The sequence below is a fragment of the Macaca nemestrina genome, chromosome 11 (assembly GCF_043159975.1).
Source record: "Macaca nemestrina isolate mMacNem1 chromosome 11, mMacNem.hap1, whole genome shotgun sequence".
In the NCBI taxonomy this organism is placed as follows: Eukaryota; Metazoa; Chordata; class Mammalia; order Primates; family Cercopithecidae; genus Macaca; species Macaca nemestrina.
Window position 1 is genome coordinate 116006813 of NC_092135.1, and position 26941 is coordinate 116033753.

The 26941-nt window shown below is 52.7% G+C and overlaps 1 protein-coding gene and 1 long non-coding RNA gene across 5 annotated transcripts in view; one reads left to right on the plus strand and one right to left on the minus strand.

Annotated features, from left to right (window-relative positions):
* Positions 1–26941, minus strand: part of LOC105481198 (tensin 1) — a 206471-nt gene that overhangs the window by 175158 nt on the left and 4372 nt on the right. For 2 of the 3 annotated variants that reach the window (XM_071073351.1, XM_011740569.2), the window contains exons 2-3: positions 18574–18688; positions 6180–6217 (exon numbers count right to left, since the gene is read on the minus strand). In XM_071073351.1, coding sequence (XP_070929452.1) covers positions 6180–6217; positions 18574–18688 — 153 coding nt within the window. Of the gene's footprint in view, positions 1–6179; positions 6218–18573; positions 18689–26941 lie in introns of those variants that run through there. The other variant, XM_024792657.2, reaches the window with a different exon arrangement.
* LOC105481197 (uncharacterized) lies at positions 6112–26684 on the plus strand. 2 transcript variants are annotated; one of them, XR_986842.3, is made up of 4 exons: positions 6112–6259; positions 11393–11619; positions 14560–14658; positions 25573–26684. It is a non-coding gene; the product is annotated as an uncharacterized lncRNA (long non-coding RNA). The 2 variants fall into 2 exon arrangements; XR_986843.3 differs by lacking the exon at positions 11393–11619.

Below are 26941 nucleotides of genomic sequence, written 5' to 3' on the forward strand. Positions count from 1 at the left end.
CAGTGGGTAAGAAAGAGCCACCCAAGAGGCTGAGGCCTGGGCCATCTGCCTGCCCAGCAGCTGCCTGGTCTTTTCACTGAACTCTTGTCTTGACCTGCAGTGGACAAAGAGTATTTGGCTGGAAGACGCTGCTGTTGTCAACTGAAACTGCTATTTCAAAACAAGGAGTGAGGATCAGCAGGGAGGAAAGCATTTTCCAAAATGTATCCAGGGGCTAGGGGAAACTGGTTGCTTGCCACCCAGGAACTTTCTGTACTATCCTTTGCAACTTTTCTGTAAACCTAAGACTATTCTAAAATTAAAAGTCTACTTAAAATAATAAATACATAAATAAAACTTATTTGAAAGTTATGGAGTCATACAGCAGGGGACAGCAGAGAAAAGCAAAATGGAAGAAAAGCTGCTATATACACACAGCACATGTGCTAACATAAAAGTGGAAGGTAGGCAGGGTGTGGTGGCTCATGCCTATAATCTCAGCACTTTGGGAGGCCAAGGCAGCCAGATCACTTGAGCCCAAGAGTTCAACACCAGCCTGAGCAACATGGTGAGCCCCATCTCTACAAAAAGTAAAAAAAAAAAAAAAAAATTAGCCAGGTATGGTGGCGCACACTGCAGTCCCAGCTCAGACTCGGGAGGCTGAGCTGGGAGGACTGAGGATGGCTTGACCCCATGAAATCGAGGCTGCGGTGAATCGTGACCACACCACTGCACTCTGCCCTGGGCAACACAGTGAGATCCAGTCTCTGAAAAAAAAAAAAAAAATTGGAAGACAAGTCCTGGGCCATTCATTTTAAATCCTCAACAGGAGAGAAACAACTGGGAACAGATAAGGATCCCAATGAGGGGTAAGGGTGAGAACTAAGGGAGACTGGGAATTCACTTCCTTCAGGAGATGTAGTGGGAGGGCTGGAGAATGGGGTTTCCATGAACTACGGTAAGATTCCTGGCTCTGACCCAGATCCCTCTCTTCAGTGTCTGATGCTTTCACTCTTGTTCTCTCTCCTCACCTGCTCCCTGCCCATTTAACTCAGAGCAGACCAGAATCACATCCAAGGCCCCTATGCCAAGGTGCCATTAGCCAAGGTGGGCACCGTCATGGGGCCTGGATGTTGGATCTGTACAATGGGGCCACTGTGAGCCCTGCCCACCTCACAGAACTACAAAGATGAGGGAAAACATGTTGTAGATTACAAAGTTCTGTGTAGAGAGAGGTGACTAAGGGTTCATAGCAGGTCTCCTCCTAACAGTCCCAAACTGGAAAGAACCCAAATGGCAATCAACAGTGGAATGGATAAATACATTGTGGTTTCTTCACATAATGGAATACAACATAGCAATTAAAAAGAATGAGCTCCTGCAACACAAGAACACGATGAGCCTCCCAGACATAATGCTGAGCGAAATACGCTAGACACAAAAGCAAACATACTGTGTGATTCCATTTCAATGAACATTCAAGAACAAGCAAAACTGATCTCTGATGATACAGATAAAGATAGCAATTACCTTTGGGGCATATTGACTTGAAGGAACATAGGGGTTACTTTTTGGGTGCTGGGAATGTTCTAGATCATGATCTGGTTCTCATGTATGTACAAATCTATCAGAATGTACATTTGAGTTTTGTATAATTGAGAGTGTGACTCAAACCCCAATTAGAAAAAGGAATATGATTAGAATTATTATTTGGAGCACCCTCTGTGTCAGAAGGTAGGAAGGCTTTTGGGAGGGGTATTTAAAGTGATTTTGCTGCTACTTCTCTCCCGCTTTCCTCCATCCCCTCAGCCTCTCCCCAGAAAGGAAGGACTTGTTTCTCAAAATTCCTTTATTCCATCCTTCTATCCCTTTATTGGCACTCCTACTATGGACTAGGTACTATTCGGGAAGCTGGGGTGTAACCTAGCTCTCAGCCTTCCGATGCGCAGTCAACACATAGATAACATTGACTGTGAGCCGGCACTGAGGCTCTACCTCTACCAGCAGGAGCATTTTCTCTCAAGCATTTTCTCTGTCCAAGTGGCAGAGAGCTGGGCACAGAATATCTGTGATTCTTTCCAAGCTTCAACTATCGTTCCAAGAAAGGAGAAAGGTGCCTACTATATGCCAATGTGCATTTAATCCTCTGCAACCCAGCTCACATATCTGGAAAGCAGCGGGGGTAGAGTTCAAACCCAAGTAGGTCTGATTCCCATACCCTGCCCTTCCCAACACTCCCATGGCCTCCTAGCTGCCAGGTCTGCATTGCCCTGTCTCTGGGCATCTGTAGTGTCACCCTCCAAGATGGCCCCCACTGATTCTTGCCTCATGGTATTCAAGCCCTTATGTAGATTCTTTCCACACTGAATAAGGCTGACCTATGTAACCAATAGGATATTGCAGAAATAACAGTGTGTCTTCCAAGGCTAGTGTATAAAAGACATTGTGGATTCTGCCTTGCTCTCTCTTGAATCATTCATTCACCCTTGGGAAACCAGCCACCATGTTGTAAGGACACTCAAGCAGCCTTATGGAGAGGTTCGTGTGGCGAGAAACTGAGGCTACCTGGCAACAGCCAATCCCAACTTGATAGCCACATGACAGAACCACCTTGGAAAATGATCCTGTAGCCCGTCAGGCCTTGAGAAGACTGCAGCCCCAGCCAACATCTCAACTGCAACCCCATGAGAGACCCCTAGTCAGAACCAGTCAGCTAAGCCACTCCCAACATCCTGACCCCCCAAAACATTTATTATCATGAGATAATAAGTGTTTGATGCTATTTTAAGCTACTAAATCTGGGGGCCATTTATTACACCATATCACTCCATATACATAACACAGCCCCTGTCAGAACCATCGCTTCGTGCTGCAGGAACAGTCTGAGGGTGGTGTGTGAAGGCATTAGGAAGCAGCCACTTAGCGGAGGAGTGGCTAGAGCAGGCTGAATAGGGAAGGATCAACATCAGCAAGAAACCCAAAGTGCATGGTGGTACTGTGAAAGGAGACCAAGCAAAGCTGAAACCCTGGAGCCATCTCTCCTAGAAATTTCTCACACACCTCATCTATCTCAGTAAGTGAAACCATGTGCACCCAATTACTCTGGCCAAAACCTGGGAGTCATCTTTAAGCCCACTCCCACTCTCACACCCAACATCCAATGGCTCAGTGAGGCTCCCGCTCTCCCTCAGAAGGCATCCCAGACCCAGCCCCTCCTCACTGCCTTTCTGGCGAGCACCATGGACTAAGCCACCAGGCTGTCTCGAGTAGGCAACAGCAGCGGCCTCTTGGCCCATGTCCCTACTCCCATCCGGGTGCCTGCTCAAGGCCAGAGTGGCCTTCTCAGAGTAGAAATCCAATCGCATCCCTCAGGCCCAAACTCCCCAGCACTCACTACTCTCCAGCCCTCTTTCAAGTGTAACAAGCTCCTCTCACCTCAGGGCCTTTGCACCTGCTCTTTCTCCTCCCCTACATCATCATCTGGGTCCCACCTCACACAACTCTTCCTCCAAGGAGTCTTCCTGGGCTACCTTAGCAGAATTCTTCTCTAACCCGTTGCTCCAGCTCATTCACTTCAAAACTTTCTTGCCTATTTAGTGCCTGTCTCCCCTATTGCAAGACACATGAGGGCCAAGACCTTCTCTATCTGTTCACTTGGAACAGTGTCTGGCTCATGGAAGGAGATTACTAAACATTTATTAATGCATCCTGCCTAGAAGCAGGGGATGGACAAGATGACCTCCAAGTTGACAAGGCTATAAAATCCACAGTATAGAGCTCTGCTGTGGCTCTGTGGCTCCCACTGCCCTTCCCAGCAGGAGAAAAAGGCAGGGCAGCAGTAAGAGCTGTGGTTTCAGGGAGAGACCCACCAGCTGGGTGGAGCGCTCACCACCAGTGGGTCCCATTCCCTATAGAGGAAACTCCTATACAAAGCCCATCTGTCTCTCTGGTTACTGCCCTGCCAGTATACCCTCTCCTCCACTTAGGTGGCCTCCTTGAGCAGGGCAGAGCAGGACTGCTGCAGCCTGGTGCATTCTGAGCCCCCAGCACACGTGAGACTCCTGAAGTAGGCTATGCCCCCAAAAAGTCATCTTTGGTATTTACCTGCTCCCATGCACAAGGCTACTGCATGACAAGGGGCCATCTGTCACATCTTTCTGGGCCTCTCTGGGCTACCCATCTCCCCTAATCAGATCCTCACTGCCCGTAAGTTTATCCCATTATCCTCCCTAAATGTATCCTGCTGCTGTCAAGAGATGAAAAGAAAAAGGAGGAGTGGCAGGCAAGGATGGAGAAATGCATGCCAGTAGGCAGTGAGGGACAAGGAGAAGGAAGCACAAAGGCCCAGGGACAGAGAGCAGGTGAAGAATTACACTGGGACACCTTGAGGATGTCACTCAACCTGGGGTGCCTCAGTTTCCTCATCTGTAAAACAACAGGATCTTTTGGCCAATGTTTTATGCTCTAAAGGAATTAAAAGAACAAAGTCTGATAATGCGTGTGAAATGCTGTCTAAGATCCAAAGCACTGTACAAATGTCCATTGCTATTAAGAGAAAAGGTTGCAGGAAGGGCAGGAAGAAGGGGTAGATTGGGGAGGAGCAAGAAAACTGGAAAGTTCTGGTGTTTAAGGCAAAAAAAAAAAAAAAAAAAAAAAAACTCTGCTCTGGATAAACAGAACAAGGAGGGAGGTGGAAGGAGAAGCAGAAACGTACTCTCTCTCCAGGGGAGAATAGGCTGAGGGAGGCCACAGGAAAGCAGAAGACAAGGGAAGGGGCAGAAAACTCACTGCATGGAGGTACCTGCTGCAAGCCAGGCCCTCCGCACCTCTGCAAGGGGAGCATTCCAAGCTGGAGTCTACAGATGGAGACGCCCTCCAGCAAGGTGTGTGCTTGGCTTAAGTAAAGTTTTTTTGGAGGAAGATTCCTCCCAGACCTGCTTGATCCATCAGCACCCCTTCCCCAAGGTGACACTTGTCCCTCCAAGTTCCCAGCAGCTGAGCATCAGTCATGACATTTTTGAGCACCCACCCTATGCCAGGCACTGGGCTGGGCACTTCACATACATTATCTCATTGAATTCTCATAACAACTTTATGAGGTAGGCTTCTTATTCCCATATCCCTGAGGATGAAACAAAGGCTCACAGAGGTACATACCTTGCCCAAGGCCACCCAGCTAATAAGAAGCAAAACATGAAATGCACCAGATACAGGTCCCCAACTGCTCAATGAATGCTCCTTTTGGAAGCATCTTCTTCTACTTCCTGAACTCCTTGAAAGATCAAATACTAAGAGCAAACGCAGGGAGTGAAAGGGCAAGGAGGGTTACAAGCAACGATGGGAGAAGGTGCAGACATTTGCTGCAAGGGAAAGGCAAGGAATGCCGTTTCCACCCCCCGACAGAGGTGAGCCATTGGACAGAACCATTTCCTTCCCAAACTCATAACCCATCTTGGTGCGGATCCCCCACCCCCTGTTATTCCAAGAAGCTGATATATGACTCCTGGGTCCAAACCTCAGTGGATACATCAGGGGCTGAGCCAGCCTGGCCAACCAGGGCCCAGCAATCCCTCCAGTCTTCTTGCCTCAGTTTCCCTCTCCCACCAAGACCAGCCAGGAAATACTCACGGGGAAACTGAGGACCAAAAGGAGACCTGGCCAATAAAGAGGAAGGCACAGTCTCTCAGGGGGTTCCAGACCAACCAATCCTGACCCCCGACCTCATTCTCCACTTAGGCCACCCACCCGCTTCTCCTGCCCTGGGGGTCCTGTGGCTGTAGACACTGAGGTTTTCTAGTTGGCCAAATTGGGCCAACTGGGGCTTTGCACGGCCCGGGGTAACCGAAATGGATCCCCTCCCCCTTCCCCTCTCCCCCTTGAGAACTAGCAGAAACACCTTGAAAGGCCGCTCCCTCGGAGCTCAGTCCCCACCAGACACCCCCAGTAACCGCCCAGATTGCGCGCCGCGCCCCCAACTCACATCCCCCGACTCCCCAGCCTGCCCCTGCCCCCGCCCCCGGGCCTTCGCCTTCACCTTGACCTGCGCCCGCTCCCAGGCCCAGGCGCTTTGCATAAACAAAGAGAGGAGGAGGGACGCCCCGGGCACCGCCCCCGCCCCGCCGGCGCCCCCGCTCCAGTCTGGGACCCCGAGCCAGGCCTGTCCCAAGTCCTCCCGGGCCCGCCAGCCCGCGGCCCCTTACCTTGGCCTGGCATTTCCGATGACAGGAGAAGCTGCAGACTGCAAGAGGGCGAGACACAGAAAGAAAGTTTTAGCCGCGAGGTATGAAATGGAAACTCCGCGAAATCTCCTCCCACCCCAGCCCGCAATCCGCGCTCGGGAGGGAAGGAGGGAAGGAGGGACGGAGGGAAGGAGAGAGGGAGAGAGGGAGGGGACGGAGGGGAGCGGCTGCCGGGCCTGCGGGGCGGGAGCGCCCGGGACTGCGGACCCGCGGCCGGGGAGGCAGGGGGCTCCCAGCGCCAGAGCCTCCCCGGGTGCGGGAAGGTGGGGGGAGCAAGGGGGAGTCCCCCACTGGACCCCTGCCAGGGGCAGAGGTAGCCCGGACCCGGGCCCCACGCCAGCCCCACCAAGGAATAAGGGGGGCCTTCTCGCCTTACACACACACCAGGCAAGCAGACGACATCGCAAACCACAATCACACTTACTCTGACCCAGAGGCAGACACACAGACCCAATTCAGAATCCAGGGGAGGGTCCACGAGTATACACATTACACCCACACACACACACTCACCCAGAACCACTCCCACCCATCCATACATCCGTGCACACACACACAGCGTCACACACAGATTCATCCAAGAAAACCCCTGACCCAGGGCACCAACACACACGATTTTGTGGGACACCCTTAGATGCAGCCTGACACAGATTTGTGAATACAGACATGTGAACAGATGCTCACATAAACTTCATGTGCATGATTTGAAACACACACACATACACACACACACACACACACACACACAGGACTTGCTCTTCTTCCTATTACCAGAAGTTGGAATCAAATTTCCTATAAGGTTCCCAAAGCCTGGAATGTCCCCAGCCCTGCTGCCCCACCCCCCAGGGCTCTGGGACTCCACCAAGGGATTTGGTGACCTCCCTGCAGATCTCATGGGTGGGTGAGGGGTCTCCTGGGTTCTGCACTGCTTTGGGTCTTGTTGGCTGCCCAGGACCTGCTAAGGCTGGGGGGTTAGGAACTCTGGTTAGAGAAATGGGGAGGGCAAGGTAGGGGAGTGCCCTGACTCCAAATCCTCACAGCCACAGCCCAGGACCACAGCCTTCCACCTCCTTCTCCTAGATCTACTGCACCCCACCCCCTTCCAGCTTTGAACCAGCCTGATTCTCAGCAGAGGGCAGAAAGGGAGGTTGAGGCACAGACGAGGACCAAGAGCAGCCCAAAGAGGCTCCGGAGTTCCCCACACTAAGGCTTCTTCTGGTTTGTCTGAGGCAGAAGGGGCTGGGAATGGGGAAGAGGGAGAAGCTGGGAGGCACACTGGGTGGTGCCTGGAAAGGGACCTTGGCCACTGTCCCTAACATGGGATCTTCTCTCAGAACCTAGTCCTGGCCCAGCCCAGGCCTGTGACTCACCGGTGCTGAGCAAAGCTTTCCTGACCCCACCAGCCACCCAACCCAGCTCAGGGACATCTCCACCCTGGCCACAGCAGGATATACTCCCCGCTCAGCCACACAAGCGTTACCATCCCTCTGACCTTTCTGCTTCTCCCTCTCCTTCAGCACCCCCACCAGCCCAGGTAGCAACTCCCTCCCTTCGCAAAGGTGTTCCCTTTTGGATAGCAGCAGCCTCTCCTGCCCCACCCCATCCAAATAGAGGAAACTTCCCCTTTGTGGGTCTGACAATGTATGCTCCTTTCTAGGGGACCTGCCTCTCTCTCTCTCCTACAGAGAGAGAGAGAGAGAGAGAGAGAGAGAGAGAGAGAGAGAGAGAGGGAGAAAGAGAAGGAGAAGGAGAAGGAGAGAAGGAGGGAGGAAGGAAGGAAGGGAGGAAGGAAGGGAAGAAAGGGAGGGAGGGAAGGAAGGAGGAGCCTGGTACACAGGCGAGGCTTAATAAATGTTTGCTGAGTTGGACCTGTCTGAAGATCTCCCCTGAGGTTTACACGCACCCCCATTTAGTCATGTCCCCCCCACTCTCAGATCGTTCCTGAGCTGTAGACCGCCACCTCAACGTCTCATGTCCAACCAAAAAGGAGTTTCTAAGTATCCACCCAGTCTAGACATGAGGGACACAATAGGGGCCGGACTCTACCTCCCTCCAGCATGCTCCATACTCTGACAGTTCCCAGAGTGCCTCAGGGCCTTGGCACTTGCTGTGTCAGCTGCCTGGAACACTCCCCCTCACCCCAGCACCCCATCGTTCCCTGGACCGAATCCGTCTTATCCTTTGGGAATCCACCCAAAGTCATCTCCTCAAAGAGGCCTCCCCTGACCACTCAAATTAGAGTAGCTTTCCAATTATTCTTTTTCAGCACCCTGGTTATTTTCTAAAGTTGCCCTGGGTAACTTCTCTCTAGTCTATCTCCACACACTACACTCGGGAGGGCAGGAAGCATGCCTTTCTCCTTCGTACTGTAGCCCCAGCAGCTAGAACAGTGTCTGCTTCAGGCCCACGAGACCATACAGCATCTTTGTGCAAACTAGAAGGAGGCCCACCCTCTGGGCAGACCAGCCCTGGGGACACACAGCTGGGTTCATGCACAGTGTCTTTGTGGAAATGGTGAGAAGGTGCCCTTTCTCCAGGCAGATCGGCCCTGTGCCAAGATGCATGGCTTGGTAGGCAAAGGGTGGGCTGACTCCTGTGCTGTCTCGGGTAGGCACCCTTGGCAGCACATGGCCTGCATGACTGTACAGGGCAGCCCTGCCTGTCACACAGTGGGCACACACTCAGCAAATGCCCTCAAGTGAGGAGGCAAACGGAGAAATCATCAGGTAATTGCAATACGCTATGCTGAGTGCTTCCTGCACACTGGAATGCAGAAAGCTTGTCCTTGGCAGCTCTACAGAGGAGAACGAGGGAAGACCACCCCCACTCCAGCTCCCAGCCCAGAAGACAAAAGCTTAGCAAACTGAAAGCAAGTGGCAGATGCCAAGCAGGGCAGGCTTGGCCAAGCCCCCATGAATGGATATTGACACCTGCAGAAGCATCCGCCTCCAACCCCAAGGAGGCCCGCTTGCTGAGTTTCCTCCAGGGAAGTCCCCTATGCATGCCTGTCCACCTATCTCACATCTCCTCCCAACGGACAGTATGTCCTCCTCTCTAACTTGCGTCCCTCTTGCTGTAATCTCAAGTTTGGGCCTGCCAATCTGCTGGCCTCTCACTTTCAGATCGATGAAATATTCAGATGGGTTACAGAAAGGGAAACTGTGGCAACCAGCCTCGCAGGTAGCTGCCAATATTTCTTGCGTCTGCTACTCATACCCTTCTGGAGTCCCCTCCACACTAAATAGGGCTGATTTATATAATCAGTCAGATATTATAGAAATGACAGTGTGTGACTTCTGACGCTAAACCATAAAAGACACTTTGACTTCAGCCTTGGTCTGTTGGATCATTTGCTCTGGGCCAGTGACCATGTCATGAGAACACTCAAGCAACCCTATGGAGAGGGCTGTGTGGTGAGGGGCTGAGGCCTCCTGCCAATAGCCAGCCCCAGCTTGACAACATTAAGTGAGCCATGTGGTAACTGGATCCTCCAGCCCCAGTCAGGCCTTCAGATGAATACGGCCCCAGTGACATCTTGACTGCACCTTTTATAAGACACTCCGAGCCAGAACCACCCACCCAGCCAATCACTCATGAATTTCTGAGCTGTGGAAACCATGTGGAATAATAATTTTGATTTTTTTTCTTTTTTCTTCTTTTTTTTTTTTTTTTAGACATGGTCTTGCACTGCTCTGTCACCCAGGCTAGAGTGCAGTGGCACAATCTCAGTTCACTGCAAGCTCCATCTACCAGACTTAAGCGATCCTCCCACTTCAGCCTCCTAAGCAGCTAGGACTACAGGCATGTGCCACCATGCCCTGCTAATTCTTGCATTTTTTGTAGAGAGGGGGTTTTGCCATTTGTCCAGGCTGATCTCGAACTCCTGAGCTCAAGCAATCCTCCTGCCTAGGCTTCCAAAAGTGCTAGGATTACAGGAGTGAACTATGGTACCCAGCCTGTATTTATTTTAAACCACTAAGTTTATGGGTAATTTTTTATGCAGTACTAGATCACTGATATCAGAACACAAGACCCATCAGAATGCAAGAGCCAAAGGTAGCAGATGCTGGGAACCAAGGCCAGAGGCCATCTTTTGGGTCCTACCTTGCCCCTTGGTGCCTGCAAACCCTCGCTTTAACTCCTTCCTCACTTCCCTTACCCTACCAAGTAATTAGTCATTGTGTTCCAGAAAGTAACTCTTAAGAGGCTAATGTATTCTGTAACAGCCCAACTAAGACACCCCCCACCACCATTGCCACCTACCCCTTCCTCCCTTCAACAGAGAAAGGGGAAAAACCCAGTTTCCAACCCTGGGAACATCAGATACTGCTGGGGAGACAGCCAGTTTATGAGTGACAGGGACCAGTCTGTGAGTGACAGGGATGCTCACTCCACAGGTACCATTTCTCATCAGAAGGATGGGGACACGCAGGGAGGAACAAGAGCAGGAAAACCCCAGCCTTCTCCTCTCCTGAATCCTCCACAGAGACACATGTCAGGATGGGCCCCCACCTGAGCAGATCATGACCTCCCAGCTCCTACAGAAGGCCCCAAAATTACAAACTCACCCATGCACCCTCCTGAACCAGTGACCTTGTCCAACCAGAGCTCCATGGAGCCCCAGGAGCCCCATCTCTGCCACAATATCAGCACTGCCCCTGCACAGCAGGGCCCAGTGGTGGCCTGAGAGGGAGCAGAAAACCCCTTAGTGGAAACGGACCCTTAGATTACTCTGCTGGGGTGAAGAACTGCACCCCCAGCCCTTGGCCCCAGCTCCCGCCCCAGCTGGGCTGCCGGTACTCTGTCCTGGGGTTGCTTCCTGCCTCTCGGGAACACAGGAAGCCAACATTGTTGGGATCTAAATGGCCTTTTCCTCCTGGACTTGGGTCGGAAAATGAGCACATAGCCTCAGTGTGCACCTGACCCCAGCGATAACCACTCGCATGCCTGGTCCAGCTTCAGCTCCTTCCCTGGCCGGCACAGAGCCACAGGCCTGGCCACCTGCCTGCTCACCGGTCACTCAGCCTGCCCTGCTGGTTCATCTCCACTTTCTGGGCTGGAGGTGTGTGGTAGCTAATTTAATGAGTCAACTTATATAGGCCATGGTACTTAGATATTTGGCGAAACATTGTTCTGGATGTTTCTGAGAAAGTTGGTTGGTTTTTATTTTTTAGATGAGATTCACATTTAAATCAGCAAACTTTCAATAAAGCACATGACCCTCTATAATTTGGGTGAGCCTCATCCAGTCAGTTGAAGGCCTTAATAAATAAGACCGACCTCCTCAAGCAAGAAGGAATTCTGCCAGCACACGGCTCTGGACTCGAACTACAACAGGCAGGGGTACCCCGCCTGCCAACCTACCCTGCAGATTTTAAACCTGCCACAGCTCCACAATCACGTGAGACAATTCCTTAAATAAATCTCTATCTTTTTTTCTACACACATCCTGTTGGTTCTGTTTCTGCAGAGAACCCTGACTGATACAAGGTGTCTCAAGGGATGGTCAGGGGACATGGTGTGGCTCTGAAGTAAGAACAGGAAGAAACCTTCCAGATCAAGCTTATCCAGCCCGCAGCCTGCAGGCCACATGTGGCTCAGGATGGCTTTGAATGTGGCCCAACACAAATTCGTAAACTTTCTTAAAATATTATGAGTTTTTTTTTTTTTTTGCAAGGCAGGGGGGCATATAAGATGGTTTCTTATATGCACCCAACTCTTTCTTTCTTCTTTTTAGTCTTTCTTTCTGAGACAGGGTCTCGATCTGTTACCCAGGCTGGAGTGCAGTGGTGTGCTCACAGCTCACTGTAGCCTTGACCTCCCCAGGCTCAAGTGGTCCTCCCACCTCAGCCTCTGGAGTAGCTGGGACTACAGGTGTGTACCACCACACCCAGCTATTTTATTTTTTTATTTTGTTTAAAGATAGGGTCCTGCTATGTTGCCCAGGCTGGTATCGAACTCCTGGCTCAAGTGATCCTCCCACCTCGGCCTCTTTTTTTCTCCCTCCCCCAAGATGGAGTCTTGCTTTGTCACCCAGGCTGGAGTGCACTGGCATGATCTCAGCTCACTGCAACCTCCACCTCCCGGGTTCAAGCAATTCTCCTGCCTCAGCCTCCCAAATAGCTGGGATTACAGGTGCTCGCCACCATACCTGGCTAAGTTTTTGTATCTCTAAGTAGAGAAGGGGTTTTACCATATTGGCAAGGCTGGTCTTGAACTCCTGACCTCATGATCCACCCACCTTGGCCTCCCAAAGTGCTGGGATTACAGGTGTGAGCGACCACACCTGGCCCCATTATGAGATTTCGTGTGTGTGTGTGTGTGTGTGTGTGTGTGTTTTAGCTCATCAGCTATGGTTAGTGTTAGTGTACTTTACGTGTGACCCAAGACAATTCTTTTCCAATGGGCCGCAGGGAAGCCAATAGATTTGACACCCTGTTCTAGACCATCCCATCCAGTAGTGTTCAGACTTTTATCTTTTATTTTTACAGCCAAATTCCTCAAGCAGATGGCTATGTGGAATCACAATGACTCTAGTTAAGATTCACTGAATGCGGCCGGGCGTGGTGGCTCACGCCTGTAATCCCAGCATTTTGGGAGGCCGAGGCAGGTGAATCACAAGGTCAGGAGATTCAGACCATCCTGGCTAACACGGCGAAACCCCGTCTCTACTAAAACTACAAAAAATTAGCCGGGCATGGTGGCTGGTGCCTGTAGTCCCAGCTACTCAGAAGGCTGAGGCAGGAGAATTGTTTGAACCCGGGAGGCGGAGCTTGCAGTGAGCTGAGATCGCGCCACTGCACTCCAGCCTGGGCGACAGAGAAAAAAAAAGAAAAAAAGAAAAAAAAAGATTCACTGAATGCTTGCTATATATCAGGCTGTTTGGAGTCCACCATATATATATATATAATCTCGCTTAATCCCATAGTAACCTGATGAGGGAGGTACTGCTGTTTGTCACTTTTGTTTTTTTTTTTTGAGATGTAGTTTCACTTTTGTTGCCCAGGCTGGAGTGCAGTGGCGCGATCTCAGCTCACCACAACCTCCGCCTACCAGGTTCAAGTGATTCTCCTGCCTCAGCCTCCCAAGCAGCTGGGATTACAGGCACGTGCCACCATGCCCAGCTAATTTAGTTTTTTTTTTTTTTAGTAGAGATGGGGTTTCTCCATGTTGGTCAGGCTGGTCTCGCATTCCCAACCTCAGGTGATCCGCCCACCTCAGCCTCCCAAAGTGCTGGGATTACAGGCGTGATCCACCATGCCCGGCTTTTGTCCCATCTTAAAGTTAAAGAAACTGAAGCTGAGAGGGGTGAGCAATCAGCCCAAGTTCTCACTAGTAAGGCTCAGAGCGGGGATTTGAATCAGGTTATCTAAGTCAACGGCAGGACCACCACAGGATCCTGCCTCCTGACGGATTTAACTCCTAAAACCAGAGCTTCTCTGACTGAGGTGGGCAGGGGTCCCAGAGCCCTGACCCCTTAAGACTCCCCTGGATTCATCTCTTTCTTACCCTCTTTGGCCCCTAAAGCTCCTCCAAAAACCTTACAGCTCCTTCAGAACACAGTTTAGAGCCTCTAATCTAGTCTCACCTCCTCATTTAGAGAAAAGAGAAAGCTAGACCCAGAGAGGTTAAACATCTCACCTGAGGTCACACAGCCAGGTGGTATTAGTAGCAAGCCAGGGCTAGACACCCAGGGTCCTCCCACCCTACCAGGTTACCTCTGGTGGTTCCAAGGAGGCCCTCAGACACAGGGTGGAAGCTGGGTTCCCCAGTGAAGTAACAGGGAGAAAGAGTTCCTAGAAACAAGGTTTCCCCAAATCCAGTGGGTGCCGGCTTCTGCATAGGCTTGTCCCGTTAAAGGATGGATCATCTTTCCAGGTGCATCCTGCCCTAAGGAAACTACAGGTGACTGTCACCCCTTCCAGGCTCACCAGAAGCACTGAGAATGGAAGTTATCTAAGTCTGGGCCCAGATCAGGCCCTGATGGCAGCCCTCAGGCTGCTGAGCTGCCATCCTGGTCTCTTCCTGTGGGTTTCGGCCTGGTGGGAGGTAGAGCCCCTGAGCAAAGCGCTGAGTCCACACAGCCTCCCTCTAGGGCCCCAAGTGCAAATGGACTCCCATAGAGCACTTCCCTAGGGACCTGTGGGAAGCCGACTATTTGGACTGAGGAACTCCTACACATCCCTCAAGACCCAATCTGCACATGCCTTCCCTGCTGAAGCCTGACAAGAAGGTCTCTACTGAGTCAGAGACGGCCCTCCACACACACAGACACACACACACACCTGTGTCAGCTTTGGCACCATGCTCCATGATTGTCTGACTGTGTCTGTCTTCCCAGATAAGGGACTGGCTCTCAGTACCAGGACCCGGCACAGCATCTGACCCAGAGGACGGCTCAGTTCCTGATTGCCAGATGGCTGCACGGAGCGCGGAGGAGGTGAGCAGCAGCCTGCGTAGAGGGAGCTATCCTACCTCTGCAGACTCCAACCAGGGAATTTTCCAGGCCCTCCCACTGTCAGGGCCTCAGCAAGTATTCTTAGTCCAGCTCCCTTAATCATAGATGAGAAAACTGAGGTCTGAGCTATTAATTGACTTATCCAAGATCACAGAGGCTGTGAGAAGCAGGGCCAGAAATAGAGCCCGGGCCACTAACAACGCCCCTGCACCTGTTCTCCTGCCATTGTCTCGTCTGTCTCTGCATCTTTCACACGGAGCCTTTATCCCTAGCACGAGGACCTATCTTACAGGCACACAGAACCTCAATGCTCCTCACAGCAGGCCCCCAGAGACCCAGGACAGGGTTCATATGCAGGAGTCCGCAGGGGTTCACAGGTCCAGCGGAACCCCTTTGCCTGTACATCTATGACGCCCGCAGGTCCACCACCTTAGTTTCTTATCTGCCTTATTCATATATGAGTCTTCCAGAACCAGGACCAGACCCCAGGTTCCTTTCCTCTCTTTCCCACCTCCTTCGGCCATATTACATCAAATGGGAAATGCAAGAGGGAGGGAAATGGAAGAGGAGCCCAAGCTATAGGTCCAGGCAATTAGGGGGAGATAGGCCAAACGCCCCACTGTCTCCAGATCTGAAAGAGCTTCCTCACTGCGCCCTGCCTCCAGCAGAAGTTTCTTCAATGTTGCAAGTTCCATGGAGACTGGGAATCCAGGGCCTTGACATTCCATGCACCCCACCCCACCTATCACCCCGAGCCACTCATCAAGAGAGTTGCCATGTTGTAGCCAAGACTTGAAGGCTGAGAGCAGAGCAAACCCATTGAGTCAGGCTCAGTGAACAGACATGAGCTGGAATTTGGTCCACACGTGCCCCCTCAGACAGGGAAAAACCCATACAACCACATCGGGTGACCCTGGATGGGTGGATGAATGGATGGACGAGGGGACCTATCCACCTCGTGCCATCGTGAGCTCCTGACTCCAAAACACAGACAGTGGCTTCACTCCTGCATCTCCCACCAGTGAACCCAGTAGCCCCGGCCTCCTCCCAGGCCTGGTGATCCCAGTCCCCTTGCTGAGGCTGCACACGTGACCTATAGAACCAGGAGCCTTCTTCCCTTCTCCCTGTCTGGGCCTGGCCCCTGCACCTTCTGTGGCCCAGTCCTGACACCTGCTGGTCCTGCTACAGCATAGCCCTGGCTTTCTTCCCACCAAACTCCCCACCCTCCAGAGCCCAGCCAGAGCTGCCAAACCAGTCTGGCCACCCACCCTCCCCTCCAGTTCACACCAGCAGGGCCAGGCTGAGATTAGGTGAAACCAGGGACATGTCTTGCTCACCCTGGGAGCAAGGGGTGCTGTTCACATGAGGTCAAATCTTCTCCTCAATCCAAGCCCTCAGGCCAGGTCAGCTGGGGAATCTAGAGCCATGGAATGCGAGGGCCACCAGAGACTGCAGCCAGAGACATGCCCAAGGTCACACAGTGAATGTTGGCAGGACTTCCTTCTGCCCCCAACCCCAGGCGGCCTTGTATCACCATATTGGGAGTCCCTGAGGTGACAGGAAGACACTAGGGAAGGAAGAAACCATGGGGAAGGACCAGAGGCTAATTTATGCATCCTCACGGGGCAGGGTGGGGGGCTGTTTTGCAAACAAAATGCAAAACTTCACCCCTAGCAATTCTTCTGTGACTTCTCCCCTGGCTCCATCCCTAAACTGCCAGCAAGTCCCAGCCAGACCTCTTGGGAGGAGGGTGACACCACGTGGCTGATTTTGGTATTGCAAAAGTCCCGGTTGGCCGCTTTCCCTCCCGCTGAGAGCACACATCTGAAAATCTCACTCGGGCCCGCTCCGGGGTGCCTTGGCAAGCGAAGTGACCACTCTCAGCCTCGGTTTCCTTCTTTGTAAAACAGGGATGACACCAGCACCTTCTGGGGGGTGTGAACATCAGATGAGGTCATGCCTGTGAGTGTTTGGTATGCAGTAAGTGCTTTAGAGATTGGTCAACGGGCTCTGAGGCCCAGCCTCCCAGCCTGCTGGGACTTTGACGTGGAGAGGGCGGCTAGAGAGAGGGGCCAGGGAGAGAAAGCCGCATGTGCAAAGGCTCCAGGCAAAAAGGGCATGGCCTGCCTGGTATGCCCAACAGAGTGAGGAGTCATGTGAGGCGCCAGTGGTTTAACATGGAGTCAGGAGCAGAGGAACATGAGGCAGAGAGCTGGGCAAAGGCTGAGCCCACCAGGCCTGGCAGCTGCGGAAAGAGGTCTGTGCTCTGTCTTGGGGATTGTGAGGGACCCCCAAAGGCTTTAAGCCAGGAGCTGACATAACTGGATTTATGTTTTTAAGTCCCACTGGAAGCTGGTGTGGAGGGTGGGTTGCTGAGAATAGGTTAGGAGACAGGAGAAGGCAAAGGTGAGTCAGTCGCCCACATGAGAAATGACAACAGTGGAATTGGGAGGGGATGATGCCAAGAAGCTCGGGGACTCCAGCTGTCCTTGGGAGGCCCTGCAATTGGTGGGATGTGGGGGTGAAGGAGAGGGAGGCATCAGATGGGGCAACGGGGTGAGTGAAGGTGTCAGCCACTGATATTGGGTGCAGGGAGCTCCTGCTGATTTCACTGTGTGATCTGGGACAAGACCCAACTTTTCAGGCAATAATGACAGCCAAGCCCCAGGCCATTCCAGGAGCTCATGAAAATAGTGATTGAAAAGCCTGGCAGACAACAAGTCCTCCGCTGAGTCTGACTCAGGGCCTCTTAAAGTCACCTCTGAGCTGCCACAGGAGAGGGCTGGGGCATCCTTTCTTTGCGGAACTCCCAGTGCCAAGCACATGCCACCCACACGACTTCCACACACCAACCACATCCCATCCACATGCCTCAAAACACGTCAGTCACACGACCTCAATGCACCTGCCACAAACCCTCCAAACAGCTTCTACATACAGACCACAAGTTATCCACACATCAACCACACACCCTCAGCACACATCATCCACACGCCATCCACACACCAACCACACACCCTCAGCACACACCATCCACACACCAGCCACACACCCTCAGCATACATCATCCACACGCCATCCACTCACCAGCCACACACCCTCAGCACACATCATCCACACACCATCCACACACCAGCCACACACCCTCAGCACACATCATCCACACGCCATCCACATACCAGCCACACACCCTCAGCACACATCAACCACACACCAGCCACACACCATCCACACACCAGCCACACACCCTCAGCATACATCATCCACACGCCATCCACTCACCAGCCACACACCCTCAGCACACATCATCCACACGCCATCCACATACCAGCCACACACCCTCAGCACACATCAACCACACACCAGCCACACACCATCCACACACCAGTCACACACACTGACCACAACCTCCACATGCCACCACACATCAGCCTCACACCCTCAAAACACATCATCCACATGCCATCCAGACACCAGCCACACACCAGCCACACACCCTCAGCATACATCATCCACACACCTTCCACACGCCATCCACACACCCTCAACACAACCTCCCCATGCCACCACATACTAATCAGGCATCTTCCACATGCCACTCACATGCCACTCATATACCTTCTTCATGCCACTCACATGACACCCATATAGTTTCTTCATGCCATTCATCCTCATACAAGCATTCCATTTCCACGCCACCCTCCACCTGCCATGCCCACCACACCCACCCACATGCTTGTCATCCAGTGAGCTCAGCATCCTCCACCAGACGAGAACAAGGCATCAGGTTGGGACCCCAAGGATGTGTGCACAGCAGAGTCCCAGCCTGGCCCAGGCCCAGCCATCTCATTCCCCTGATGGGTGCTCCCATCCCCCACAGCCCAGACAGCTGCTCACCTTTGCAGGTGCAGCCTTCCTGGGTGATGACCTGGCGGCAGATCCCACAGGGCTTCACCTTCTTGAAGGTCTTCACCTTGAAGTGGTGTGTCTTGGGGGCCTCCAGATCCTCTGGCTGTGGGAGGAGAGGCACAGAGTCAGCCCTGGGTAGAAGGCTGGGGTCCTGGGGAAGGAGTAGAGGAACCTGGGGGAGAGGTAGGCAGAGACTGGGAAAAGGATGGCAAGAGCCCCTCAGGGTCCAGAGGAGGGAGGAGGTCCCAGGGACAGAGAAAGGTGTGGGGTGGCAGGACATTCATCCCAGACTCAGGTGGGGCCCGTGGCCTGAGTCCAGACAGCAGCTGGAGAGCTCAGCTTCCGGGACGTGCAGCCCCCACATGGCTTCCTACCTTGGCTTTTTTTCATTTATGACGAAGGCATGGCTCACACACAGCAGACTGCGCTCATTTTAAATGTATGGCTCGATACGTTCCACACATACACCCCACAGAGCCACCTCCCTGAAGACTCCCTCATGGCCTCGCCCATTCCTCTCCCCAAGGTTAATACTATTGTGGCTTCATCACCAAAGAGTCACGGTGCCAGATTTTTAAACTTCCTCAAGATGAAATTATCCAGTGCATAGTCTTGCGTTTGGCTGCCTTCACACACCATGAGTCTGAGGTCCTTTAGGTGGCTGCATCCAGCGCAGCTCCTCCTTTGTCCCTGCCGTGCGCTGTCCCATTGTGTAGATGCAGCAGGTTTACTTGTTTGTTCTACTGCTGATAGGCCTTCGCTTCTCTAACCCATGACCCCACAATGCCATTTCCCCTCATTCTCTCCCCATTCCACCCTCTCCACCATCCCCTGCCGCAGCCCAGAAGGCTTCTTCCATCTTTATTTTTATTTTCAGTTCTTTGCATTATGAAAACACAGAGATGTGGCTATCCTTTTTAAATGACACCACCTCATGCATGAGAGGCAGGCTGGTGGCCCAAGCCTTCCTCTCAGCCTGACTTACCATAAAGCCCTGGGTCAGTCGCCACTCCACCACTACCACAGTTTCTCTCTCTGGATGGCACCACACCCCTGGAGCTCTGACAGGTTGTCCTTTGAAATCACACATGGGAACATGCTCTAAGATGCAGAGCCCTGCACAGACACTGCCCAGCTTGCAGGCCCCACGGTGGGGGATGGGTGCCCCTATTTGGAGGACTCCTCAGGGAAAGCATCCCCTGCTCCAGGCACTCACCCTGGGGTCTAACCTGATTCCCTTCCCAGCTGTAGCAGAAGGGAGCAAGACACAGACACCAGCAGCTCCCTCTCTCCCCTCTCCCAGGCACAGACCTCTCTGACACCCCTCCACACACGTGCGCACACACACAGACACGATCCCAGCCCTGCGGTGTGCGGAGCATGCGGGAGGAAAGTCCACTTGTTCCTGTTCCCCTCCTTGCACCTGCCCCAGAGCCCCCTGGGTCTGAAATAGAGGCTGGGGAGGAGGACTGTGAGTCCAGAGCAGGTAGAATGACGGTGTCCCACACACAAGCCCGCGTGTCTAGGACTCCTATCTGAAGACACTGCAGAGGTGAGTCCTGGGTGACAGAGACTAAGTCGTAGAAACACAGAGAGAAAAACAGACAAAATGAGACTGAGTCAGAGGCAGAAAGCCAGAGAGGCAAAGAGGCAAAGGCATAGAGGGGCAGAGGGAAAGAGAAAAGGACAAGGGAGAGAGAGGGGTGCGGGAAGCAGACAGGACAGAGAGAGAGGAGCAACAGAGAGACAGAGAAGAAAGAAAGACCAAGATAAAGGCAGACAGAGAGAATGAGAGAGATGAGACAGAGACACGCAGAAACTAACAAGGGGGTCAGAGGCTCAAAGAGAGACAGAAGGACATGGGAGCTCCCAAAGGCCAAATCCAGGAAGATCAGAGCATCAAAATACATGATGATAGGAATGGCTTAAATGTGTGTATGCTGACAATCAGAAATGCAGTCATCGCCACATAACGACAGTGGTCCCATAAACTTATAATACTGTATTTTTACTGTCCCTTTTCTACATTTAGATATTTTAGATATACAGTTCCCAGCCTACAGGGTTCAGTACAGTGACATGCTGTGCAGGGTTTTAGCCCAGGAGCTACAGGTTATACCATACAGTAGCATAGGTGTGCAGTAGGCTGTACCATCTGGATATATAAAAGTACTCTCTATGATGTTTGCACAATGACAAAATCCCCCAACAACACATTTCTCAGAATGTATCCCCATTGTTAAGTGACTCATGACTGTAACTGAATAAACAAAGTTTGATAAGGCACAAGATATTTACATCATCTCCAAGCACCTCCCCACATCATATTTAGAAATTACAAAGAGGAAGAAAGTAACTTTTCCTGGCTTCCTCCACTTTAATCAAGCGATCAAAGTCAGCATCACTCCAATGGTAATGGGATGATGGAGCCAAGCTCGGAGCAGGGCTACACTGAGAACAGACGCCGCTTCTGCGGTATCCCTGCCAGAAAGCCTCAACCTGAATCTAATCATGAGGAAACATCAGGCCAACCCAAACTAAGGGACAGCCTACACATTAAACGTCCTGGAATCTCCAAAAGTGACAAGGTCATGGAAATCAAGGAAAGGCTGAGGAGCTTTCCAGACTGAAGGCAGCAAAAAGACTTGGCAACCAAAAGTAACGGCAGCTTCTGAACCAGGTTCTGTTGATGCCCACAGGACATCACTGGGACCACTGGCGGGACTTCCCTGGGTCTAGATTGAATGGTAGTAAGGTATCCATGTCAGTTTCCTGATTTTGATAGCGGGGCTGGTCAGGTAAGAGAGTCCTTGTAGAAAAATCAGAAAAGTATTTAAGGGTGGTGGGGCATCATGTCAGCAACTTACTCTCTGAGTTCTGGAGGGGAGAAATGTTCTTTGCATTGTATTTTCAACCTTTCTGAGGTTGGTTAGAAATTCAGAGAGACAAGCAGAGACAGCAGGGGTGGGGGAGCAGAGACAAAAGCCCAGGCTAGAGGTGGGGACTGCTGAGGGTGGGGAGCTGGAGCCCAGCAGTGCCCCCTGGTGGTCATAGAGGCCTCTGCAGGGTAGATCCAACCAGCCACCTCCTGGGTTCTGATATTCAAGAGAGCTGGGTTCTAGGAGCTTCGGCTGGGGTTGGGGTGAGGGTCGGGCAGGGTACTGCCCAGCTCTGGGCCTCACTCTGTCACCCCCATCCCACGAGAAGGGGCAGGTAGGTCCCTTCTATTCACCTGTCTCACCTCCCCTGGTTTCTGTCTCAGGCCTGGACTTGAGGGACTTCCCTTAGATTTCTGCCACAAACATGCCAGGGAGGGGGCCCTGGTCAGTGTCAACTGCAGCAGTCCAGGCCTGGGGTGGGGGGAGGTGCAGAGGGCGGACCTGGGATTCAGTTTAAGTGCTGTCTGGGGGAGGCAGAAAGGAAACCCTAAAGCCAGCTTTCCCGGTCCGACTCTGGCAATCCCCAAGCCTGTCTCTCCCACCCCACTAAGTCAGGCAAAGCCCATTGCTGCTTACCCGGCAAACTTCCCTCCCCATGCCCCATATCCAGCCCTTTTCCCAAAGCCTAGGGATATAGGCCTTCTTCCCAAAGCACAGTTAGGGCAGCAGAGTCTCCCAGAAGACAGCCCTGGCAGCCCAATGACGCCATGAGTGGCATGTGCAGCCTTCCAGACCAGTTTCTACCAGGGGCCCCAGTTTGCCTGCTCTGCCAGCGCAGCCCCAAGAAATCTGAGTTTACAAAATATTTCGCTCCTGGGGCCTGGAGGGCAGGGACAGGGCTTCAGGTCCATCTCTGCCCTCGCTCAGGCCTCTCTAAGCAGCCACAGGGGATGCCCCAGGACACTCCTGCCCCTCAGCCCTACTGGGTCCTGGCTGTGGCTGAGCGAGCACTGGGGGAGAAGTCTGGAGACCTGCCTTCTAGGCTATGCGACATTGAGAATATCAGTGACCTTTCCTGAGCCTCACAGTCCCCAGATGAAAAATGAGGAGTTTGGACCAGACAGTCTGAGTGTAGAGAGAGGGGAAATGACACAACAGTCCCTTTGGAATGAAGCGACTGAAAGTGATGAGGGCGGGACTTGCAGATGATTCAGAGAGTGGAATGAATGAGGAGACATCACTCCTCCAAGGAGGAGGCTGTGAAGGGTGGAAGCTGTGAAGTCCCTTGCTCTGGTGGGAGCGAGGGAATAGCTCTGCCACCTCCAGGCAAGGGGCCCCAGGCTCTGCTGGCATCCACTTAGTTCCACTGTAAAACAGGGTCACTGAGGTGATCTTGTTAAAACAGTCATCCCATAGGTTTGATGTTCCCAGGATGCTAGAAGAGAAAGTCTAGGGTCGGTTAGCTTCCTATCCTCAAATATATGAAGGAAGAGTCATTGTAAGTAGGCACCAGACGTCATCTGTGAAGTTCAGAAGGCAAAACCAAAACCAGTGGGAAGGCACTGCAAGAAGGCATAATGAGACTCAGTGGGAAAAAAGAACTTAACAATCAGACGCTAAAATATGGGCTAAGAAGAAAAGCGGGGTGCCTGGTACCTATCCAGCCCTCCCCCCGGGTTGTTCTGCAGGTACAGGCAGAGGATGTAAACAAGCCCCATAAAGTGCAAAGTGCTGTTCAAGGGTAATGGCTTGTTATGACAATGATCGTCATTTTTCCTGACAAGTGGCAGACAGCCTCACGGAGCACACCCCGGGGCCCTTCCTTTGCTGGTTCCAAAGGAACCTACCTGGGGAAAACGCAGGGGCAGAAGGAGACACAGCCACAGCTTGGAGCCGCCTGGTCTCTCCACACCCCCACCCCCCAACCCCCACCTCTCTCAAGAGCCAGGGCCCAGAAAAGGGGAAGGCTCCAGCCTGTAAGTCCTTCTTCTCCTCCCTCCAAGCCCAGAGCTCTAGCCCCCACCCTGCGACCAGCCCACCCAGCATCAGAGGGCTTTCGTGGCCCTCGGGGCTTCCTCTCCCTTCCCTCCCTCCATGCAGCCCAGCCTTCCTGCCCGGGCGGCCCAGCCAGAGGGGTGTGGCACATCTGGCTTGGACAGCCTTGGCGAGAGTCCTTGGCCCTGGGGTGGGAAAGTCTGTTTGTTGGTTCCTCCCTGCCCCGTGGGGGCAGAGCAGCAGTGAGGGTTGGGTGGTGATGAAAGGGGGTGATAGACCCCGGGGTTCCCAGCTGCTGAGCTCCTCCTACAAAACTGCCTCAGCGCTACCTTCCACAAGCCTTCCTGTGGCCAAAAAGCCCTGGATGATGTGGGGAGAGGGCTGGAGTCTGCAAGCCAGGGAAGGGGATCACCACACACAGGCCTAGGGCAGACCTGGGAGGTCAACTCCTCTCACATTCGCTCAGCCCACTAGCCATCCACTGCCCCATCCCCCCTCACCCTTAGGCTGGGAGGCCTGGTGGGCATCCAGCATCGTTTAGGTGAGAAAGGCTCAGATCCCCAGTGGGGCTTCAGGCTGGCTTCTGGGAGTCCCATGGGCACCTCAAATTCCAGCTTCCTCCAACCCCACTACACCTTTACACACACACAAGTCCCCCACCCCCATGCCTAGCCATGTTCTTGGCCTGACCATGTTGTTGGTCGCCCCAAGTGGAAAGCTCTGAGTCACTCTCAACTCCTCCCTGCACCTCCCCCACCCCCAACTAACCAGTTGCCAAATCCTGTGAATTTTGCCTCCTAAACACTCATCATCCTGTGCTTTCTAATCCTACTGCCTCTGCCCTATATGAGGCCTTGGCACTTCTCCCCAGGGCTGTTGCAGCAGCCTCCTGGGCCCCGACACCAGGCCGCTCCCACCCATAGCCCCTACACTACACAGCCTCTTAGGATCACAACTACAGCTCTGTAGGGTCTGGCACCTCCACTCACCCCAAATGCTGCCATGTCTTCCCAGGTGTCCGGAATAAACCCTGCCCTCCCTGGAGCCAGCAGGGGAAGAAGTATTGGTCCCTACCCAGCCCACCCTGCCAGTCCCAATCCCCAAGATCCACTTCCTGACTCCCTGCCCTGTGTCCACCCAGGCTGCTCCACACTCCCCAGCCACCCGCCACCCCTCTGCACCTCTGAGCCTCTGCCCAGAATGCCCTTCCTCCCCTCTTTGCTTGTCTAGCTTCTAGACACCTTCAAGGGCCTGATTCAAACTTCATCCCCTCATCAGGGGTCTTCCCAGATACCCCTGGATCCCTGTCAGAATCCATTTCCCCACCCACTGTCTCCTCATTTTAGTTTGAAAAGTGCAAAAGCTTTGGAAAAGATGAACACGCATGTTCCCTTTCCCTATGATCACACTTAGAAATTCAGCATCAGTACAATCCCATTGTCTAATACAGTCATTCTACTGCCCCAAGAATGTCCATGAGAGCCGGGGCATTGTTTTCGTTTTCATTTTGGATTCAGGACGCAATCAGGATCCTGAACTGCCTTTAGTGGCTGAGTCTCTCATCCTTTAACCTAGGCACATTATCCACCTCTCATTTTTCTTTCTGACACTGATGTTTTTAAAGGTTTCAGGGCAGATGTTTTGCAGAATGCCCCCGATTTGGATTTTGGTCATTTCCTCACGCATCAGTGCAGACTAAGATTCTGGGGAGGAATATGATTACCTGGGTGTCCCCTGCTTTTCCCAGTCGCTCTTTCTTTGAGCCTCACCACAGTACTTGCTGCAGTCTAACGGCCCCTGCACTTGTTACCTGGGCAAGTAGCTTAACTTGCTCTACCTCACTCTACTAATCTGTTCAATGGACCAATGACAGCCACCTCCCATAGGCTGTTGTGAGGATGAAATGAGATTGTGCTGTAAAGTCAGTGGAATGGGGCCTAGCGCATGGTGAGCACTCAGCAGCAGTGAGCGATTCGCGTTGTCTTTTCTGTGTGCGTCAGACTACCCGCCAGGTAGACGTGTCAGACACACATCTGCTCCATGTCCTCCGCATCCAGCACAAGCCTGAAGAATCACATGGGTAAAGCTACTGCCTGGCCTCTGTTTTCTGTAGTGAAATCACACCCCATTCCCATGGACCTGCCCTCAGAAGAGAGAGAACGTGGGGACCACCCTCGTCACAAGCGAAGACACCAGGTGACCAGGTGCTGTCATCTTCTGGCTGAGGAGATGCTCCTGGACTCCGATCACTGGGAATCGCCAAGGAAAGAAGGAAGGCAGACAGTGACATTTCCCCAGCACTTCCCAGGCCACTGCCCAAGAGCCTTTAACTCCTGACTCAGTTTCCTGAGCAAGATGAGTTCTCTCCATCAGGGTCTTTCTCTTTCTCTCTCTCTCTCTGTCTCTCCTGAGCGAGGTAATTCTCTCCATCAGTGTCTGTCTGTCTCTCTCTCTCTCCTGAGCAAGATGAGTTCTCTCCATCAGTGTCTCTCTCTCTCTCTCTCTCTCTCTCTCCCCCCTCCTTCTTAATGCAGGTTGCCCACATTTCTGATGCATCAAGCCCATTTTCTGCACTGAAACAAAATCATGTCCTGGCATGGAAGGGTTCAGAGATGGGGCTAGTCTGAGGCCCCATCAGTGGGGCCAGGTGCCCTAGTGAGGGATTGGAATGGACTTCCTCATTTAATCCTCACAATGATGCCCTGCGCTGGAGTGAGGAACCTGCCCAGGGCCCTTCCTGCATGGCCCTGGGCCTTGCTCTGTTGCCAGGGCTGCAGTGGTGTAATCATAGTTCACTGTAGCCTTGACCTCCTGGGCTCGAGTGATCCTTCCACATCAGCCTCCAAGTAGCTGGGACTACCAGCGCACACCACCATGCCTAGCTAGCTTATTTGTTTTTCATACAGACATGGTCTTACTGTGTTGCTCGGGCTGATCTTGAACTTCTAGGCTCAGGCAATCCTCCCTCCTTGGCCTCCCAAAGTGCTGGGATCACAGGTATGACCACTGTGCCTGGCCAGACTCACCTATAGATCTAGTTTAAAATTCACCTCCCAAGGAGTCTTCCCTGAGACCTCCTCCCCCAGTCCAGGTTAGGTCCCATTTACATCCCCCAGAGGTTCCCTCTTGGTAACACCCATCCTGCTTGCAATCATGTGCCCAATATGTGCAAGCAGCTTGAAGAGAGCAGGCTCTCCATAATAATCCGTGAAAAGGGCCGGGCGCGGTGGCTCAAGCCTGTAATCCCAGCACTTTGGGAGGCCGAGACGGGTGGATCACGAGGTCAGGAGATCGAGACCATCCTGGCTAACACGGTGAAACCCCGTCTCTACTAAAAAAAAAAAAATACAAAAAAATTAGCCGGGCGAGGTGGCAGGCGCCTGTAGTCCCAGCTACTCGGGAGGCTGAGGCAGGAGAATGGCGTGAACCCGGGAGGCGGAGCTTGCAGCGAGCCGAGATCGCGCCACTGCACTCCAGCCTGG